Source organism: Pristiophorus japonicus, chromosome 18, assembly GCF_044704955.1.
Source record: "Pristiophorus japonicus isolate sPriJap1 chromosome 18, sPriJap1.hap1, whole genome shotgun sequence".
NCBI classification, from domain to species: Eukaryota; Metazoa; Chordata; class Chondrichthyes; family Pristiophoridae; genus Pristiophorus; species Pristiophorus japonicus.
Genome location: NC_091994.1, coordinates 103160044 through 103181328, shown reverse-complemented (window position 1 = coordinate 103181328; position 21285 = coordinate 103160044). Strand labels below are relative to the sequence as shown.

General features: G+C 47.4%; 1 protein-coding gene across 1 annotated transcript in view; it reads right to left on the bottom strand.

The window, feature by feature from the left end:
* espn (espin) overlaps window positions 1-21285 on the bottom strand; it is a 196131-nt gene that overhangs the window by 108096 nt on the left and 66750 nt on the right. Inside the window, exons 5-7 of the mRNA XM_070861017.1 lie at window positions 19568-19699; window positions 11698-11941; window positions 7628-7878 (exon numbers count right to left, since the gene is read on the bottom strand). Of these exons, the coding sequence (XP_070717118.1) occupies window positions 7628-7878; window positions 11698-11941; window positions 19568-19699 (627 nt within the window). The remainder of the gene's footprint in view (window positions 1-7627; window positions 7879-11697; window positions 11942-19567; window positions 19700-21285) is intronic.

Sequence of the window (21285 nt, the reverse complement as noted above, 5' to 3'; positions counted from 1 at the left end):
TAGTGCACCCGGTGCATGGACCAATAGCGGGAAAGTAGGGGCGGAGTGATGAGGCGGGAGGTCACGTGATGAAACCCCCAGCAATACAAGCAGCCAGAAGTTGGCGGCCGTCACTGGGCCTCAGAATCAAACTGAACTCACGAGCTGAAGAGGTCTGAACTGTCCCATTCCTGGATCAATCTGAAGGACCGCTGGTGACCCCCAAGGATCTATCCTTGGCCTATTTCTCATCTACGTGCTGCCCCCCGGCGACATTATCCAAAAACACAGCGTCAGTTTCCACATGTACGCCGACGACACCCAGCTCTACCTCAGCACCATTTCTCTTGACTCCTCCATGGTCTCTAAGTTGTCACACTGCTTGTCTGGTACTGGATGAGCAGAAATTTCCTCCACCTAAATACTAGGAAGACCAAAGCCATTGTTTTTGGTCCCCGCCACAAACTCCGTTCCCTAGCCACCGACTCCATCCCTCTCCCTGGCAACTGTCTGAGGCTGAACCCCACTGTTTTCACCCTTGGTGTCATGGACCCCGAGATAAGCTTCTGACCACTTATCTGCTATTTCCACCTCCATAACATCGCCCGACTCCGCCCCTGCCTCGGCTCATCTGCTGCTGAAACCCTCATCCATGCCTTTGTTACCTCTAGACTTGACTATTCCAACGCACTCCTGGCCAGCCTCCCACATTCGACCCTACGTAAACTAGAGGTGATCCAAAACTCAGCTGCCTGTGTCCTAACTCACAGCACATCCCGCTCACCCATCACCCCTGTGCTCGCTGACCTATATTGGCTCCCGGTTAAGCAGCACCTCAATTTTAAAATTTTCATCTGTGTTTTCGAATCCCTCCATGGCCTCGCCCCTCCCTTTCTCTGTAATCTCCTCCAGCCCCATAACCCTCCCAGATGCCTGCGTTCCTCCAATTCTGGCCTCTTGAGCATCCATGATTATAATCACTCAACCATCGGTGGCCGTGCCTTCAACTGCCAAGGCCCCAAGCTCTGGAACTCCCTCCCTAAACCTCTCTGCCTCTCCTTCCTCCTTTAAGACGCTCTTTAAAACCTACCTCTTTGACTAAACTCTGCCCTAATATCTCCTTATGTGGCTCGGTGTCAAATTTTGCTTGATAATACTCCTGTGAAGCGCCTTGCGATGTTTTACTGCATTAAAGGTGCTATATAAATACAAGTTGTTGTTGTTGTTGAATAAATCCCCCCCCCCCCCAAAAAAAAAAACCCAAAAAATGGACTATTCTACTTTCCACTCCATCTAATTAAAAATGACAGGGGTCCACGTTCAGAAAGTCAAAATGGCCTCGACTTTCCTGACTGAGCCGTCGGTTTTCCGGTGGATTTGGGACAGACGGAGATGGGAATGTTGTCAGGGATGTGTTTTGCCAATCCCCTGCTTCACCCGCCTTTTCTAAAGGCCAGTCCTGGTGCCTGTTGGCCCACTGCACCCAGTGTTGACAATGATTTGGGGGCAGGGTTAGAGGGGGCGATGCCCAAATTGGCAGATGAAACTAAAATAGGAGGCACAGTAAATACATTTGAGGACCAAAGACGTTGCAAGGGGATGTTGACAAGATGGTGGAATGGCGAAAACATTCATATGGAATTCAGCGTCACTCGGCGTGAGTTGGTACATTTGACATAGAATTACAGAGAATCTACAGCACAGCCGCAGGCCATCGGCCCAACCGGTCTATGCTGCTGTTTGTGTCCCACACGAGCTGGAGCCAATGCCCAGAAGCCTCGAAGATACAGGTGAACACTTAACGCATTTGTGTGACATCCCTGTAGCCGCAGTTTGAACGGATATAAAATAAATGAATTAACACCAGCATTAAAATAGAATGTCATCTGAAAGCATCAAATATTTGTCCGCTGTTTGCTGTGATCTGGAATGCGCTGCCTGAAAGGGTGGTTGAAGCAGCTTCAATAGTAACCTTCAAACAGGAATTGGATATATACTTGAAAAGGAAGACATTTTCAGGGCTACGGGGAAAGAGCAGGGGGTGTGGGTCTGATTTGAGAGCTCTAACAAAGAGCTGGCATGATGGGCCAAATGGCCTCCTTCTGTGTTGTAAGATTCTATGATTCTGGTATGGGCCATAGTAATTTTCAGACTATAATTTCATGCAATTTATTCGTATCCAATGCCATTTAACATCAGATTCTATCCAAAGAGTAAATTGCTTTCTGTTTACCCAAGCCATTCTGTGTTGCCCTGTGAATGACACGTGCTGAGGTAATGGCAGTTTGCATTGTGCTTTGTTCTCCATTGTTTACCTGGTGAGCAACTGCAGATGTGCAAATCGTGTATTTCTATTAACCAAATGCAACGCGCTCAGCGACTGATTTCACGGAAGCTTTTTGCATCTTGAACTGCAGCCCGTCTGGATTTGGGCAACATGCTGTATGAAGGTAAGGGTGAAGGGCGTCTCTTCAATCAGTCCTGCCAATCTTTTCCAGTGACTAGCTGGTACTGGTACAACTATTTTGTTGACACTTAAATCAAATGCCCCTCTTTGACAAGGGTAATGCCAAACAGCAATATTTATTTAGAAAAAAGACAGAAATAAAACCTAGCATTTGTGGTTGGATTTTGACACATTTGGATCGATGCATGGATACTTACATCTGCCCTTTCAAACTCCCAACTCTGCAGCCTTTGGCCTTCCATTCACCATAATACTTTTGCAGTTGTCGATTTGCTCAACCCCACCCCTCCCGCCACCCCCCCGCCCCAGATTCCCTTATCTCCAGCAAAATATTTACTCTCTCGCCACCCAGTCATTACCCCCGGAATGTCTCCAATCTTTGCTCCCTCAAGGGGGAGAAGACTTTAGTGTATCTGCCGCACAACTGGTTTAGCCACCCATCACCAGATCTGGTCGGATCACATCAAATGCTATCAGGGCCTCCCTCGCCTCGGTCAAAACCGTTCACCACTCCAAGAACATCCTGGAGGCCAAAGGTAAGCCCGGCTGCTTTTCTACACCACCAGCCGCCGTCTTAAACCCGTCTCCTCTGTCCCACTTCTACCCTTATCTCCAACAAGGTGTGAGGAAATCATGGTCACTTTAGCCACTGAGGTTGAGACCACCCATGCTGCTGCTTCCCCTTGCCCATCGAGCAAAAGCTCCCCGCAGGACCCTCCCCTGCCTTAGGCCCGAGGCTGCAGCTCTCTCTAGTTTCACCCTCATCTCCCCTCATGCCCTCTCCCAGCTCATCTGGTCCATGAGACTCACCTCCTGCTCCTGTAACTCTATTCCCACTAAACTGCTGACCACCATCTCCCTTTCCTGTCCGCCGCCCCGTCCCGCCCCCCCGAGCCATTGTAAATGGTTCCCTGTGTTCTCAGACGCTGGTCCACCATCCCCCTTTCAAAACCAACATTGTCACCTCCCTCCTCAAAACTCTCACCCTTGACCCCTCTGTCCTTGCAAAGTACCGCCCCATCTCCCGTCTCCCTTTCCTTTCCAGAGTCCTTGAACGTGTTGTCAACTTCCAAATCCGTGCCCACCTTTCCTGCAACACGTTTGAGTCTCTCCGATCAGATTTCCCGCCCCTGCCACAGCGCTGAAACGGCTCGAACCAAAGCCGCAAATATCATCCTCTGTGATGGCAATCGCGGCGCTTTATCACCCCCTTTGACCTCTCGGCAGCGCTTGGCACGGTCAATCTCGCCATCCTTCTCCAACGCCTCGTTCCTCAGGTGAACAGGACCCCAAGAAAGGATGCAAAAGGCAGGAGGCAACAGAGCAGAGTAGCACTAGGGTAAGTGTAAACCACAAGGTGATAGGAAGGGACAATATGTATGAATATAAAGGGGCTGCAGGAGGGGTCAAAACTAAAAATCATGGTTTAAAAACTAGCATTAAAACACTCTACCTAAACACACGCAGCATTCGAAATAAAGTAAATGAGTTGACGGCACAAATCATTACAAATGGGTATGATTTGGTGGCCATTACAGAAGCATGGTTGCATGGTGGCCAAGACTGGGAATTAAACATACAGGGGTATCTGACAATTCGGAAAGATAGACAAGAAGGGAAAGGAGGTGGGGTAGCTCTGTTAATAAAGGATGATATCAGGGCAGTTGTGAGAAATGATATTGGCTCTAATGAACAAAATGTTGAATCATTGTGGGTGGAGATTAGAGATGCTAAGGGGAAAAAGTCACTGGTGGGCATAGTTTATAGGCCCCCAAATAATAACTTCACGGTGGGGCAGACAATAATCAAGGAAATAATGGAGGCATGTGAAAAAGGAACGGCAGTAATCATGGGGGATTTTAACCTACATATCGATTGGTCAAATCAAATCGCACGGGGTAGCCTTGAGGAGGAATTCATAGAATGCATACGGGATTGTTTCTTAGAACAGTATGTTACAGAACCTACAAGGGAGCAAGCTATCTTAGATCTGGTCCTGTGTAATGAGACAGGAATAATAAACGATCTCCTAGTAAAAGATCCTCTCGGAATGAGTGATCACAGTATGGTTGAATTTGTAATACAGATTGAGGGTGAGGAAGTAGTGTCTCAAACGAGCGTACTATGCTTAAACAAAGGAGACTACAGTGGGATGAGGACAGAGTTAGCTAAAGTAGACTGGGAACACAGACTAAACGTTGGCACAATTGAGGAACAGTGGAGGACTTTTAAGGAGCTCTTTCATAGTGCTCAACAAAAATATATTCCAGTGAAAAAGAAGGACGGTAAGAGAAGGGATAACCAGCCGTGGATAACCAAGGAAATAAAGGAGAGTATCAAATTAAAAACCAATGCGTATAAGGTGGCCAAGGTTAGTGGGAAACTAGAAGATTGGGAAAATTTTAAACGACAGCAAAGAATGACTAAGAAAGCAATAAAAATAGGAAAGATAGATTACGAAAGTAAACTTGCGCAAAACATAAAAACAGATAGTAAAAGCTTTTACCGATATATAAAACGGAAAAGAGTGACTAAATGTTGGTCCCTTAGAAGATGAGAAGGGGGATTTAATAAAGGGAAATGTGGAAATGGCTAAGGCATTAAACAATTATTTTGCTTCGGTCTTCACAGTGGAAGACACAGAAACCATGCCAAAAATTGCTGGTCACGGGAATGTGGGAAGGAAGGACTTTGAGACAATCACTATCACTAGGCGGGTAGTGCTGGACATGTTAATGGATCTCAAGGTAGACAAGTCCCCTGGTCCTGATGAAATGCATCCCAGGGTATTAAAAGAGATGGCGGAAGTTATAGCAGATGCATTCGTTATAATCTACCAAAATTCTCTGGACTCTGGGGAGATACCAGCGGATTGGAAAGCAGCTAATGTAACACCTCTGTTTAAAAAAGGGGGCAGACAAAAGGCATGTAACTATAGGCCGGTTAGTTTAACATCTGTAGTGGGGAAAATGCTTGAAGCTATCATTAAGGAAGAAATAGCGGGACATCTAGATAGGAATAGTGCAATCAAGCAGACGCAACATGGATTCATGAAGGGGAAATCATGTTTAACTAATTTACTGGAATTCTTTGAGGATATAACGAGCATGGTGGATAAAGGAGTACCGATGGATGTGGTGTATTTAGATTTCCAAAAGGCATTCGATAAGGTGCCACACAAATGGTTACTGCAGAAGATAAAGGTACGCGGAGTCAGAGGAAATGTATTAGCATGGATAGAGAATTGGCTGGCTGACAGAAAGCAGAGAGTCGGGATAAATGGGTCCTTTTCGGGTTGGAAATCAATGGTTAGTGGTGTGCCACAGGGATCGGTGCTGGGACCACTACTGTTTACAATATATATAGATGACCTGGTAGAGGGGACAGAGTGTAGTGTAACCAAATTTGCAGATGACACAAAGATTAGTGGGAAAGCGGGTTGTGTAGAGGACACAGAGAGGCTGCAAAGAGATTTAAATAGGTTAAGCAAATGGGCTAAGGTTTGGCAAATGGAATACAATGTCGGAAAATGTGAGGTCATCCACCTTGGAAAAAAAAACAGTAAAAGGGAATATTATTTGAATGGGGAGAATTTACAACATGCTGCGGTGCAGAGGGAGCTGGGGGTCCTTGTGCATGAATCCCAAAAAGTTAGTTTGCAGGTGCAGCAGGTAATCAGGAAGGCGAATGGAATGTTGGCCTTCATTGCGAGAGGGATGGAGTACAAAAGCAGGGAGGTCCTGCTGCAACTGTACAGGGTATTGGTGAGGCCGCACCTGGAGTACTGCGTGCAGTTTTGGTCACCTTACTTAAGGAAGGATATACTAGCTTTGGAGGGGGTACAGAGGCGATTCACTCGGCTGATTCCGGAGATGAGGGGGTTACCTTATGATGATAGATTGAGGAGACTGGGTCTTTACTCGTTGGAGTTCAGAAGGATGAGGGGTGATCTTATAGAAACATTTAAAATAATGAAAGGGATAGACAAGATAGAGGCAGAGAGGTTGTTTCCACTGGTCGGGGAGACTAGAACTAGGGGGCACAGCCTCAAAATACGGGGGAGCCAATTTAAAACCGAGTTGAGAAGGAATTTCTTCTCCCAGAGGGTTGTGAATCTGTGGAATTCTCTGCCCAAGGAAGCAGTTGAGGCTAGCTCATTGAATGTATTCAAATCACAGACAGATAGATTTTTAACCAATAAGGGAATTAAGGGTTATGGGGAGCGGGCGGGTAAGTGGAGCTGAGTCCACGGCCAGATCAGCCATGATCTTGTTGAATGGCGGAGCAGGCTCGAGGGGCTAGATGGCCTACTCCTGTTCCTAATTCTTATGTTCTTCTGTTCTTATGTTGCCCTGCTCAATGGGACAGCCCTCGCTGAGTTCCACTCTTGCCTGTCTGATTGCAGCCAGAGCATCTTCAGCAATGGCTTCCCTTCGTGTCACCTACACCATTACTGTAACGTCTGCGCCTGTGAGTATGCTCACCGATTGGTAGAGCTGATGAGTTGGGAGGCGCTAAGCCAGTCACATGATGTTCACAAGACTGAATAAAACCCCAGCCAGCTGGGTTTGGGGGATCCACGACGAGGCAGCTGGTTGTGAGCCTGGTGGATGAACTGGTAATGTGTGGTGTGAGTATTAAACCTTTGCTCATAAACCAACTAATTCTTAATAGCAATATGTTGCTATAAATTCTTAAGCAAAAGAACCCATGAAGCTTTTACAGTACAACTACCACTGGAATTCCCCAAGGATCAAGCCTTGGCCCCACTCCTCTTCCTCGTCTACCTGCTGCCCCTTGGGCGACAACCTCCCCAGACGATTATTCAAGCCAGTGCCCCAAAAATGCCTAATTGCTCGGGTACCTTTGTCGCCGGCAGCTCCTCTCTTCAGTTTAATCTTTTGTTTCTGTGATTGGTTTTAGAGCAGAGGCTCCGTTTAGAGTTATCATTCGACAAGTATCGGGTACTTGATATATTTTGTAAAAATCGTTCAAAAGGGAACCGTGACAGGCCGTAAAAGGGCGCGTTCGATGGAAGCTCGTGTTAACTCAATCTGCCACCTGCTTCACCTGCAGTGATATGTGTGCCAGCCTCCTGCCTATTCGCCGCGACACGACTTACTTCTATCAAGAGATGTTTGGATGTCTGTTTGCCGCGGTAACGAATAATAGCCTCCTCACCTCGAGTTTTTTTGGCGCTTCATTATCGACACGTCGGAGGTTACTCTTCACGTGCATGTACATTTCTGCAGAAGGCTGTGCCTCCGGGGGGGTTGGTGCTGGGTAGCTGGGGGGTGGTGGCGGCGGGTCAGAGGTCACGGGCGGGGGAGGTGCGGGGAAGGTGGGAGGTGGTGGGGGAGCCTTGTCTCTGGCTGCCTTGTTTTTCCGCGGGCCCACCTCTGGATTCAACATGTCCATATACGTGTCCATGTCTGTAATAGTCGACGACCCTGTGAATAATGCATTTCAATCAGAATCCAGGAGAAATACCGATGTTACGGAAAAAATATACTTTAGTTACAGCTTTTATTGTAAACGGAAACCACCAACTGTGTTTATCCTTCCTATTATTACTTCATCTTAATCGCCATGCTATCTAAGAAGATTCATCTTAATTAACATGTAGTTTGAAACATTACAATGATGGCTCTTTACACATACTGGTGTTTCTCAATGGTTCTTTGTGTTACCAATACCAATTTGAGGCAGTCTGGGAGCATTTTGAGTAGAAATGCTTCTGCTCTGACATTAGCAGCAATCCCAGTTGCTGTTCAAGACAGGATTTGTTACTAAGTGTCTGCTCCCTGATTGCCTCTCGAACGGTAGCTATAAAACAAGGCATCAGCCGTGGCTCAGTGGGTAGCACTCTTGCCTCTGAGCCTCTGAGTCAGAAGGTCATGGGTTCAGGTCCTACTCCAGAGCCTTGAGCACATAATCTAAGCTGACCCAACTTCAGCATGCCTGATCATAATCACCCCACCATCAGTGGCCGTGCCTTCAGCTGCCTGGGCCCCAAGCTCTGGAACTCCCTCCCTAAACCTCTCCACCTCTCCTTCCTCCTTAAAATCTACCTCTTTGACCAAGCTTTTGGTCACCTGCGCTAATTTCTACTTATGCGGCTCGCTGTCAAATTTTTTATCACATAATACTCCTGTGAAGCGCCTTGGGATGTTTCACTCTGTTAAAGGCGCTATATAAATACAAGTTGTTGTTGTTGGCACTCCAGCGCAGTAGTGAGGGAGCACTGCACTGTCAGGAGTTGCTGTCTTTTGGGTGAGACTTTAAACCGAGGCCTTGGGCCCGCTTAGGTGGATGTAAAAGACCACACAGCATTATTTCAAGAAGAGCAACATTTACCCCTCAACCAACGTTACTAAAACAGATAATCAGGTCTTTAATCTCAGTGCTGCCTGTGGGAGCTTGCTGTGCGCATACTAGCTCCTGCGTTTCCCGCATTACAACAGCGACTACACTCCAAAAAGTACTTCATTGGCTGTAAGGCGCTTTGTGCCATCCGGAGGTTGCGAAAGGCGCAATATATATCCTTCTTTCTATGTAACACAGGGGTGAGAATGTCAGTGAGAGCACGCAAGACTCTCACTTAAAGCACCAGTGGAGGGTCCCAGCTTTGATCTCTGATTGGTGCTGAGTTAGTCAGTCTCAGGCTGTAGAGGTGCATAATTGGCCTTAGAGTCCCCTGACTAAGAAAAGGGAGTGTGGGGAGGGGAAGTGGGGGTGGGGAGATCGTTCGAGGTTCCTGCTACTTGCAATTCAGCAAGCCATGCTGAAATTGTACATGTGGCTGTAGGTGAGGGTAATGCTGGGCTGCGGTGTGACTTCCTTTCAATGATCTGCTGATACTGATACTGACTGTGAAACTGGGCCCCTTCGCTACCTTCAGGAGAAGAGAGATAAGAAAGCCAGCAAAGAAAAATGAAAGAAACAAAATTCCCTTTACGACATTGATACAACTATTCAAATGAATACATTTCCTGTTGAATAATTGAACATTTCTGGTACGCTAAAGCATAGCGCAAGATGTTAGAGATCTATTGTCACCCTTATTCGATGTTGCGTTCAGCTTTTTTTTGCAACTCTCACCAGCTTTACAAATTTTAGGGAGTAAATGTGAGGGCCGTTAAGCCAGAGGAGGAAAGATATGGCTGGGTGCCACTGTTGGTCAGAATGATTCCTGAAGGCACTGGCTTAATACGATAGCACGACTGGAATACTGAATTGCCTGTATTCACCCTGTGAGAGAATATGAATGGAACTTACTCGATTTGTATGTACAGCCTTAACATCTGCAAGAACGATCGCGGGTAAATCCTGAATGACAGAGCTAGATGCTGTGACAAGGTCGGCACCCCAATTCAAAGTTGCTGCTAATTTAAATGGAAATTGTTCAAAAAGAGCCTCCTGTGCTGATGTAATGAAATCGTTCAATTCATCCTACATCATTCAAATTGTTTTCAAGCACCAAACAACTTTGAATTAGCATAAGCAGGCTGGACTCAAGGAGCGAATGGTGGTGCTTGTAATCTTTCATACTACCACTGGATGGAACCAGAACCTCACTAACCAACCTCAGCAGCAAGTGTGTCTGGATGTTTTTTTTGCTCGGGTTTGGAGTGACGTGGCGGGCAAACCTTTAAGGGAGACGTTTACCACCGTCTTTGCCACCTGCGGGCAAGATTTCAATGACCCTATTCTTTCTTTTGTACAAGGCAAATGCACTAACGTGCATCAGCGGACACAAGAAAACATGGTGGCTCTCCAACAGTACTTGTCACAACATTTGAATTTAATGAATGCAGTGAGGTATAAGGGATTCATAGAATAATACAGCACAGAAGGAGGCCATTCGGCCCATCGTGCCTGTGCCGGCTCTTTAAAAGAGCTGTCCAATTAGTCCCAATCCCCTGCTCTTTCCCCGTAGCCTTGTAAACGTTTTCCCTTCAAATATTTATCTAATTCCCTTTTGGAAGTTACTGTTAGATCATTTCCACCGCCCTTTCAGGCAATGCATTCCAGATCAGAACAGCTTGCTGTGTAAACAAACGTTTCCTCATGTCGCCTAGTTCTTTTGCCAATCACCTTAAATCTGTGCCCTCTGGTTACTGACCCTCCTGCCACTGGAAGCTGTTTCTCCTTATTTACTCTACGTAAACCCATCATGATTTTGAATACCTCTATTAAATCTCCTCTTAATCTTTACTGCTCTAAGGAGAACAATCTCAGCTTCTCTAGTCTATCCATCTAACTGAAGTCCATCATCCCTGGAACCATTCTGGTAAATCTTTTACATAAAATGTAAGAACAGAAGAAATAGGTGCAGGAGTAGGCCATTCGGCCCATCGAGCCTGCACCACCATTCAATGAGTTCATGGCTGAACATGCAACTTCAGTACCCCATTCCTGCTTTCTCACCATACCTCTTGATCCCCCTAATAGTAAGGACTCCTTTTTGAATATATTTAGTGAATTGGCCTCAACAACTTTCTGTGGTAGAGAATTCCACAGGTTCATCACTCTCTGGGTGAAGAAGTTTCTCCTCATCTCGGTCCTAAATGGCTTACCCCTTATCCTTAGACTGTGACCCCTGGTTCTGGACTTCCCCAACATTGGGAACATTCTTCCTGCATCTAACCTGTCTAAACCTGTCAGAATTTTAAACATTTCTATGAGATCCCCTTTCATTCTTCTGAACTCCAGTGAATACAAGCCCAGTTGATCCAGTCTTTCTTGATATGTCAGTCCCGCCATCCCGGGAATCAGTCTGGTGAACCTTCGCTGCACTCCCTCAATAGCAAGAATGTCCTTCCTCAAGTTAGGAGACCAAAACTGTACACAATACTCCAGGTGTGGCCTCACCAAGGCCCTGGTACAACTGTAATAACACCTCCCTGCCCCTGTACTCAAATCCCCTCGCTATGAAGGCCAACATGCCATTTGCTTTTTTAACCGCCTGCTGTACCTGCATGCCAACCTTCAATGACTGATCTGATCCTGGCCTCAACTCCACTTCCCTGCCCGCTCCCCATAACCCTTGACTCCCTTATCGTTCAAAAGTCTGTCTATCTCCGCCTTAAATATATTCATATATTAAATATATATCTGTCCTCTCCACCCTCCCCAGGGCCTTCACATCCTTCCTGAAGTGAGATGCCCAGAATTGAACACAGTACCCCAGCTCATTCATCCGATCACCGCGGGAGAATCAAGTGCCGCGGCACAGTACTGATCAGCACCTTGTCGGTGACCTTGTCCTTGGCCCGGCCCCTGGCTGTGAGGGCTGCTCCTCTTCTCCCTCGTGCTGGATTGGCTGGAGTGGCAGGAGTCGTAGTTGGAGAGCGTGCTGGATGGCGAGCCCATGTCGCACCTGGCCTGCTGCTGTGACGAGATGGTGGTGTTGGGGGACGACATTCCCGAGTCGATCTGCTTAAACTCGAGGTCCGTGGACGGGTCTCGAGACAGGACCCGGTGCTCCACGCTCTGAAAGGAGAAAGAAGGGCCTGGTGAAAATAACTCGTGCGCACCAGTAACTTACAGCTCAAAGCCTCTTGCTGCACCCGTCCTTTTCAGGCTGTGCTCGCTCACTCATGCCGGGGTACTGTTTCATTCTTCATGTGTGTATCGTGGAATTACAGACGTTTACGGCACAGAACGGAGGCCATTTCGGCCCATCGTGTCCACGCAGGCCAACAAAGTGCCCTCCAGCCTAATCTCAATTCCCAGCTCTAGGTCCATCGCCCTGTAGATTACGGCACTGCAAGTGCATATTAAAGTACTTTTCAAAAGCAATGAGAGTTTCTGCCTCTACCACCCTTTCAGGCAGTGAGTTCCAGACCCCCACCACCCTCTGGGTGAAAATATTTCTCCTCAACTCCCCTATAATCCTTCTACCAATTACTTTAAATCGATGTCCACTGATTATTGACCCCTCTGCTAAGAGAAATAGGTCCTTCCTATACCCCTCTAGCCCCTCATCATTTTATACACCTCAATTAAATTTCCCCTCAGCCTCCCCTGTTCCAAAAAAAAACAATGCCAGCCTATCCAGTCTTTCCTCATAGCTAAAATTGAGAACTTTTACTCCTGGTCTAACGTTGTCCTTTTCCATAGCTATGCTACCAGCCGTGGCTGGATGTCGAGCTGATCCAATCCTGCCCCACCTAACATCCACGCACTGATCCCCAGCTTCCGACAGGAGTCACTGAGGTGTCACTGGAATGGATCACTGCCCAGACGCTGAAGGTGAACGCCTGCTCCACTGACCGGTGGCCAGGAGCGGGAAATGCTGATTGGTTTTACCCTCCCTACACCAGAGGGCGCTAAGGCTGATTGCTGCGCCACACTTCCACCCAGTCACATCAACCGAATCAGCACAGACCACGGTTTGATCATGGGCCCCTCCTGATCCGTGTGGCTCAGTCCCTTCCCATACGATGCACTTACCTCACGACATCTGGGCCATTTAAAAAAAAAAATTAACTTGCAATTAGTAAATGAAATGAATTTGTGGAAACCCGTGAGTCAAGCACTGACTTCATGTCAGCCGTGGCTCAGTGGGTAGCACACTCGCCTCGGAGTCAGAAGGTCGTGGGTTCACGTCCCACTCCAAGGACTTGAGCACATAAATCTAGGCTGACACTCCAGTGCAGTGCTGAGGGAGTGCCGCACTGTCAAAGGTGCCGTCTTTCGGAAGAGATGTTAAACTGAGGCCCCGACTGCTCTCTCAGGTGAACGTAAAAAATCACATGGCACTACTTCGAAGAAGAGCAGGGGAGTTATCCCTAGTGTCCTGGGCCGATATTTATCCCTCAATCAACGTCACTAAAACAGATTATCTGATCATTATCACATTGCTGTTTGTGGGAGCTTGCTGTGCGCAAACTGGCTGCTGCGTTTCCCACATTACAACAGTGACTATACTTCAAAAAGTACTTAATTGGCTGTAAAGCGCTCTGAGCCGTCCGATGGTTGTGAAAGGTGCTATATAAATGCAAGTGTTTATTTTATATAGGTACGGGGACAGAGGCAATTTTCTAACAACACTATAGCTTTGGGAATAGGCACAGTTAGATACAGTGCTTGAAAGCACAGGAGGAGCTATGTATTGTACTGTTGCCATCTTCAACTGTTAGAACCAGCAAGCTGTGTAAATATACGCACTACATTTAAAAGAGCAAATAAATTACTGCAGTGTTACACGATGTAAATATTGTCCACTTGTTTGTTAGACTTCAGACCACTATTTTCTAACTCCCAAAGCAACAACTTATGCTCCTCAAAACGATATCCAGAGGATGAATGCAATTGTTCTGTTCAACAACTATAAACAGCTATTTTACAGTGCTCTGGCTCACATGTAAACAGGTCTATTCCTGACGTTTCCATCGGATTTATTCCCAGTATTTCAACTGGATTTATTATCAGTGTTGCATCAGTTTTATGTTTCAATAACTTTATTCCCAATGTTTCAATCAGTTTATTCCGAATGTTTCAATCAGTTTATTCCTAGCGTTTCCAGCAGTTTATTCCCAATATATTGATCAGGTTTATTCCCAGTGTTTCAATCAGTTTATTCCTAATGTTTCAATCAGTTTATTCCCAGTGTTTCCAGCAGTTTATTCCCAATATATTGATCAGGTTTATTCCCAATGTTTCAATCAGTTTATTCCTAATGGTTCAATCAGTTTATTCCCAGCGTTTCCAGCAGTTTATTCCCAATATATTGATCAGGTTTATTCCCAGTGTTTCCCTCAGTTTATTCCCAGTGTTTCGATCAGTTTATTTCCAATATATTGATCAGGTTTATTCCCAGTGTTTCCCTCAGTTTATTCCCAGTGTTTCGATCAGTTTATTCCCGGTGTTTCGATCAGTTTATTCTCAATATGTTGATTAAGTTTATTCCCAATGTTTCAATCAGTTTAATCCCAGTGTTTCGATCAGATGGGGCTACAATTTATTTTTTCCTTCTCGATTTTTGTGCTAAATTTCTCCCTCCCTCGAGTCCTGGACACAAAATCACATGGAGGTACAATTTCTAACTCATTTTGGATGCAATTTCCCAATTGTGCCCAAAGCGGAAACTCTACCCCAATCCCTTACTGCCCCAATGCGAATGTTTCCAGTTATCTCACGTCTTCGCAAAGTGAAACTGCCAGTTTAATATCAATTTGTACCAAAGCCTGAACAGTTTGCTGCCATGCACATGTGGACACTAAATGGTCAACTCCTCTCACATAGAACTCTTACGTTGGTAGAGCGGGTATTTGCTTTGTCATTTGGACGGGACGTTAAACCGAGGCCCCGTCTACCTGTTCAGACAGAGGAACTTTCTGAAGAGCAGGGAGTTCTCCCAGCGTCCCAGCCAACTTTCATCCCTCAACAAACGCTGCCAAAACAGATCAACTGGTCATTTACCTCAGCGCTGTTTGTGGGATCTTGCTGTGCACAAATTGGCTGCCGCGTAGTCGCGACCGCACTTCAAACCATAATTCACCGGCTGTGACGTGTCTCAGGACATCCCAGGGACATGAAAGGTACTGTTAAAAACATTTTTTTTTTTTTCTTTCCCGCCTATCAGTCAAACCCAGGTTCCAGGGACAGGCTGAGCGTGTTCAATTCTCGCGCTGTTTGGAAGTGATTAAAGTTGTCTTAAATTAAAATCTTCTCGAGTTGGAATAATACAAGAGCTGCCGATGGTGCAGACAGCAACTCAACGAGTCAGCGCTAACTTCGCCATGGTACTGAAGTCTGCCTTAAATCATCACGTACAACCACCACTTTACACAAGCTGGCTTACTCTCTCAATCTTAAGATTTAAAATTGTAAATCAGGGTCACACAGTTCCTGCTGAAAGACAAAGATCTTCTTCAAGTTAACGTGACCTACTCTGCTATGTCCACTATATCCACAAAGTACTACCATCTTCATTACCCCAACTAATAGTTCAGACAAGACTTGCTTACGTTGCCCATAATTCGCTGAATACTGAAAGCTTCCAAGAGGAATCGCTTGGCGTGGACTGGAGTAAAGAGATTCTCTATGTGCGAGTGAAGGCTCCAACCACCTGTACACTCTCAGGAGGCGCTCACAATGTTCCCCCAGGGATTCATGGCAAAATCATTGGACCTTTTGTTAACGGTTTTTAGGACACCACATGACTAGCTCCGTTCATTAACCCCTTCACTGCTGAGTAAACTTTATAATTTACCTTGTTGCAAATGGCACCAGGCTGCTTAACTCTCTCATGTACATTAAAAATGTTACAACGTGGCTATTTATAAACGCAGCATTCCGACTGCTCGGTGGACAGGACTGTCCTGTTCTCCAGTCCAGCACTCAGTGTGATACTTCCCCTTATTCTAATTCTTTGTGAACGCTACAATCAAGTTGCATACTCAGTGCGTGAGCAGAGAGTGTAATGCCACTTAGCATGTTAAAACACAGGAGCGTCTTCACCGAGAAGGGGAACTTTGGCCCGTCAATATTTCCCCTTCGATGACTTTAGTTGGGCTAGAATTCTGAGGGCACCAGCTCCCCTCCTCCCCCCTCTGGGCACCAGCTTCCCCCCGGGCACCAGCACTCCCCACCCTCCCCGCCCCCAGCTCCCCCCCCGGGTCCCTCCAAGTGGCCATTCCTCATTCCCGACAGTATCGGGCTGATTTTGCAATGCCACGCTCTCGGTGAGGAGCGGGGATCTCAGGGGTTGTGGCCTGAAGAATCGCGGCTACAATGGTGTGGTTCCATCTCTGATCTTCACTCCCTGCGAGTGTGGGTTCGTGCTGGGAGGGCAGGATCGTGGATTCACCCCTCAAGAAGCAACCGACTATTCTACCACAGAAGACATCACAGAAGATACCGATTCCTTTCTTTCCTGACACCCACTTTCAGCGAGATTTACCAGAGAGCGATACAGAGTGGAAGCGGAGGCTGATGATTTTTCCTCTTTCCTGCCTAGGCAGCGCCACAAGTACTGGTCGTCTGAGATCGGCTAACTCCTCAAAGGCTGGCAATCAAACCTTGGGCCTTCTTATCTGTGTCGCTCAGTACCACACCATGGCGTGCCTTCACCCACCGGGCATCAAAGCTAACTCCCTCGAGGGGTCCTGCTCAAACTATAATGTTATAGGTGTTGGTGGAAGTGAATAAGCACAGATAGAATCTCCAAGAACAGAAATCTCGAAGGAAGTCTTCCCCCGAGACTCACGGGGTGAAATTGCGGATCTGACGCGAGGCGAGGGTTCCTGCGCCAGGCACAGAAGTCCCGCCCCGCGATCTATATTCGGGTTACCGCCCCCGAGAGCTCCACTTGCTCTGTGGGGCGGGAGCGGGGGCGGATGGACTCCGCGAGGGGCGCAGCGCTATACGGTGGGACATGTAGCACTGCCGCGTATACAGGGCGCTCACCTTCAGTAAAGGGGAGGGCCAAGCTGCCGACTCTGCAGCCGAGAAACGGGCCCAAGCCTGGACCACCAGGGAGCAGAGTGCCGGGCTGCAAGATCGCCACGCGGTCCCCGCGATCCGAGAGGAAGAAGGCCATGACCGGTGAGTCGGCCATTTAAACATTTTGAAATCCCCACCTCCCCTTTAATTTTTGCCCCGCGAGCAGCCTACAGCCCAGTGCGCGTGCCCCCTGAAGCTGTCGCTGGCATCGCCAGAGAAGCGGGGAGAGGGGATTGGAGGGGAGAGGGGGAACTCAGGAAAGACGGATCAAGTTCTTCCAACCCCCTTTACACCCACACCCGATTTCTCGGACAGCTCGGTGCGTGCGTTACAAGGGACATTGTTGGAGTGGATGAAATCCAGAAGTTACGTCACTGTTCGCTTCATACCCAATAAACCTGGTAACAATCCATGACCCACACACAATACCCTGTCTGGGGGGTGGGGGGGGGGCGTTGGGGGGGGAGAGGGTGTCAGGAACTTGGGCTGAGGGAGAGGGATAGGAACTTGGGCTGGGGGGGGGTAGGGGTAGGATCTTGGGCTGGGGAGGGGGAGGGATGAACTTGGGCTGGCGGGGGGGGAGGGATGAACTTGGGCTGGCGGGGGGGGGAGGGATGAACTTGGGCTGGCGGGGGGGGAGGGATGAACTTGGGCTGGGGGGGGTAGGGGTAGGATCTTGGGCTGGGGAGGGGGAGGGATGAACTTGGGCTGGGGAGGGGGAGGGATGAACTTGGGCTGAGGGAGAGGGATGAACTTGGGCTGGGGGGGGTAGGGGTAGGATCTTGGGCTGGGGAGGGGGAGGGATGAACTTGGGCTGGGGGGGATAGGGGTAGGATCTTGGGCTGGGGAGGGGGAGGGATGAACTTGGGCTGGGGGGGGGTAGGGGTAGGATCTTGGGCTGGGGAGGGGGAGGGATGAACTTGGGCTGGGCGGGGGGAGGGATAAACTTGGGCTGGGGGAGAAGGGTAGGAACTTGGTTTGGGGGGGCGGGGGGAGGAACTCTGGAGGCTTTTGCTGGGTTGGTGGAAATCTATCCTTTCTGGGTTCTGAAGTCAGAATGGCTCGAATTACACTTTGCAGAAGTCACTCAGAACACCTGGTGAAAAGATTCGAGGTGTTCGGCGCCTTCCCAGATGCTTCTCATACATTTTGAGCAGTCTTGGGCCAGGGATTCCCAGATGTCACTTTTTCAAGGCGGCTTTGAGGGTGTCCTTGAAGCATTTCCTCTGCCCACCTGGGGCTCGCTTGCCGTGTCAGAGCTGAGTAGAGCGCTTGTTTTGGGAGTCTAGTGTCGGGCATGCGGACGTGAGTATGGGCCTTACACTAAACATCTGTAAGACAAAGGTTCTCTACTAACCTGCCCCCACCACACAGTACTGATCCCCGATTATCAAGATCCATAACAAGGCCTTGGACAACGTGGACCATTTTCCATACCTCGGGAGCCTACTGTCAACAAGGGCAGATGTCGATGACGAGGTCCAACACCGCATTCAGAGCGCCAGCGCAACCGTTGGTCACCCGAGGAAGAGGGTGTTTGAAGACCAGGACCTCAAACCCGGCACCAAGCTCATGGTCCACAATGCAGTAGTGATACCCGCCCTTCTATATGCTTCAGAGACATGGACTATGTACATACAGCAGGCACCTCAAAGCACTGGAGAAATACCACCAACACTGCCTCTGCAAGATCCTGCAAATCCATTGGAAGGATAGGCGCACCAACGTCAGTGTTCTCGCTCAGGCCAACATCCCCAGCATCGAAGCATTGACCACACGCGATCAGCTCCGATGGACGGGTCACATTGTCCGCATGCCCGATACTAGACGCCCAAAACTAAATGTTTGGGTCAATCTTGAGGTAATTGGTTTTAGCTGGAGCAATAGTTGGAATCCCTGACCTGCACAGGAGGGAGATGGGAAGGAAACATTGGCCAAGGTTACCCGTCCCGATCACTAATGTGTGAGAACACTCAAGAGAGGGCAGGACTTCACCCCGACAGCCCTCACAGTTGAATAATCACTGTTTCGACTCATAGGATGGACACTTGAGTCAGGCACCAGAGAGCCATCCTTGTCTGTGGAACTTTACCCAAGCACAAGTTGGATTGGATTGGCTGGGGTTGTTTTCATTGGAACAGAGGAGGCTGAGGGGAGGTGTTATCGATGAGTATAAAATTATGAGGGGCCCAGATAGAGTGGATAGGAAAAACCTATTTCCCTTAGCAGAGGGGTCAACAACCAGGGGGCATGGATTTTAAGTAATTGGTAGGAAGTTTAGAGGGGATTTGAGGGGAAATGTTTTCACCCCCCACAGGGTGGTGGGGGTCTGGAACTCACTGCCTGAAAGGGTGGTAGAGGCAGAAACACTCACCACATTTAAAAAGTACCTGGATGTGCACCTGAAGTGTAACCTACAGGGCTACGGACCTAGAGCTGGAAAGTGGGATTAGGCCGGATAGCTTTTTGTCGGCCGGCGCGGACACGATGGGCTGAAATGGCCCCTTCCATGCTGTAACTTTCTATGATTCTATGAAGCTGCTGCTATTCGGAGACTAGAGAAGAACAAAGGAGGACCAATAACTGAAGCGGCCCTTTTTGTTAATCACAGAGACTCCCTCATAAATATGTAAGCCCGTGAACAGTCCTCGCTTGTATTTCGCTTACCATGTTCTCGACTGTCTTGAGGTACTTGGCGCATTGACTGTGTCCGTTGTAATCAGCTAGGTCTGCTGACGTGTAGCCATCATGATCATGAACACCCAGGTCAACACCATTGACCACTAAAATCTGGCAACACTGTGGTGGAAAAAAAGGAATCGTAAGCATTTGGCATGTCTGTAGAAAAGCACAATAAATGTCACTGCTTTGGCTACAACACATTACTTGAGAATTATCCAAATAGATCAGTATAATAAGGTGACCAGTATAACTAGAGTCCATTTTATACACATGGATTGCTGGCTATTGCATTCATACCAGAAAATGGCAAAGTCATGCTCAATATTACCGATATTGTAAAGTACACAGTATAAAAACTGAGTCAGAACACAAGTAGCGGTTTGAGTCATTTTGTTTTACAGACATTAGAATGTGTCACTTAATATGTACTCTTTCTCTCACTAATAGCCAACCTCTCTCCATCAGAAACATTCTATCCTTTGACTATTTTATATTTGCTTTCCTCTCTTGTTCCTCCTATGTTCATAATAAGCCAATTTACACACGCTTCCCCCTCGCTGCTGGTGCTGAAATCAAGACTCACTTCACCACCTCGTGCTGTAGCTCATTCCTTTTCCAGTAACCTCAAACCTGCAGATCTCCTCACCTCCTTCAATCTTCCCTTCCCCCTACAATCTACAGTCTCTTAAAATGCAATTAAAACACGACTTTCTCTTAAAATGCAATTAAAGTGTCATCAAAACACGGCTTTCTGATTTGCCTCATCTTCTCTCCAAATGTTGTGGTGTCCTGCTCCACGGAAGTTGGCCCTTCACCTAGGTTGTAAAAGGATGCACTGTTTCTTCTGTATTCCAATAATGTCAAATAATGGTTTCAAAGGCAGAAAGACACTTACATATTATTACGCAAAGGATTTGCTGTGCATCCTTTTGGTCTGCTGTTTGTGAAATTACAGATTAAGGAATGAACAACTCCCTCATGGATACCCTCCCAGATTGTTTCACATATGCAAGCAGATTAATTGATAAACTGCCAACGGTCCAATTGGCAAGAAAATGCTGGCGACCGTTCTATTTTGCCGAGAATGTTTCCCGCTGACATGTCATTGCTGAGCAAGATACACCAGTTGCTGATGATAATTTGGGGACCACCTCAAGTGATGAGGGTTAAGATGCCCATCATCAATCCAATCAGCTCTTGTAAAGTAACAAACGGAATTGTGGCTGGGTCACTAAGAGGGGCCAAGGGGCTCTGTAATTTGAGGCTAACAATATCTTCTGTGCATCAGTGTGCTTTCTCATTGAAAAAAGGTGCCAAATATAAGAAAAAAGTGTAAGTCATTGTCTAAGGGTCTAGAGATTTATTTGGGGTGGGGGCGGTTGAGTCTGTACTCACCAAGTCAAAGCTGGGGATTCGTTTCCCAGTTTTGATACCCAGTATCACCATCAGATTCTCTCAGATCAAACACAAAGCTAATTAGATGCAGGATAAATCTCTACTGTTCCCCAAATATCTGACTTCTTACCCCTTGCTACATGAATAAGCCAGTTATATTTCCCCTGAAGCCATCATTGTCGCTAAGAGAATGGTTTCCCAGTTTGGATATCAGCATAAAATATTCCCTGTTCAAAGGCCACGCTGATTTAACTGATTTAAGCATAGAATTCCCATGTAAGGCACTATCTGTTCAGATAATTATCTCA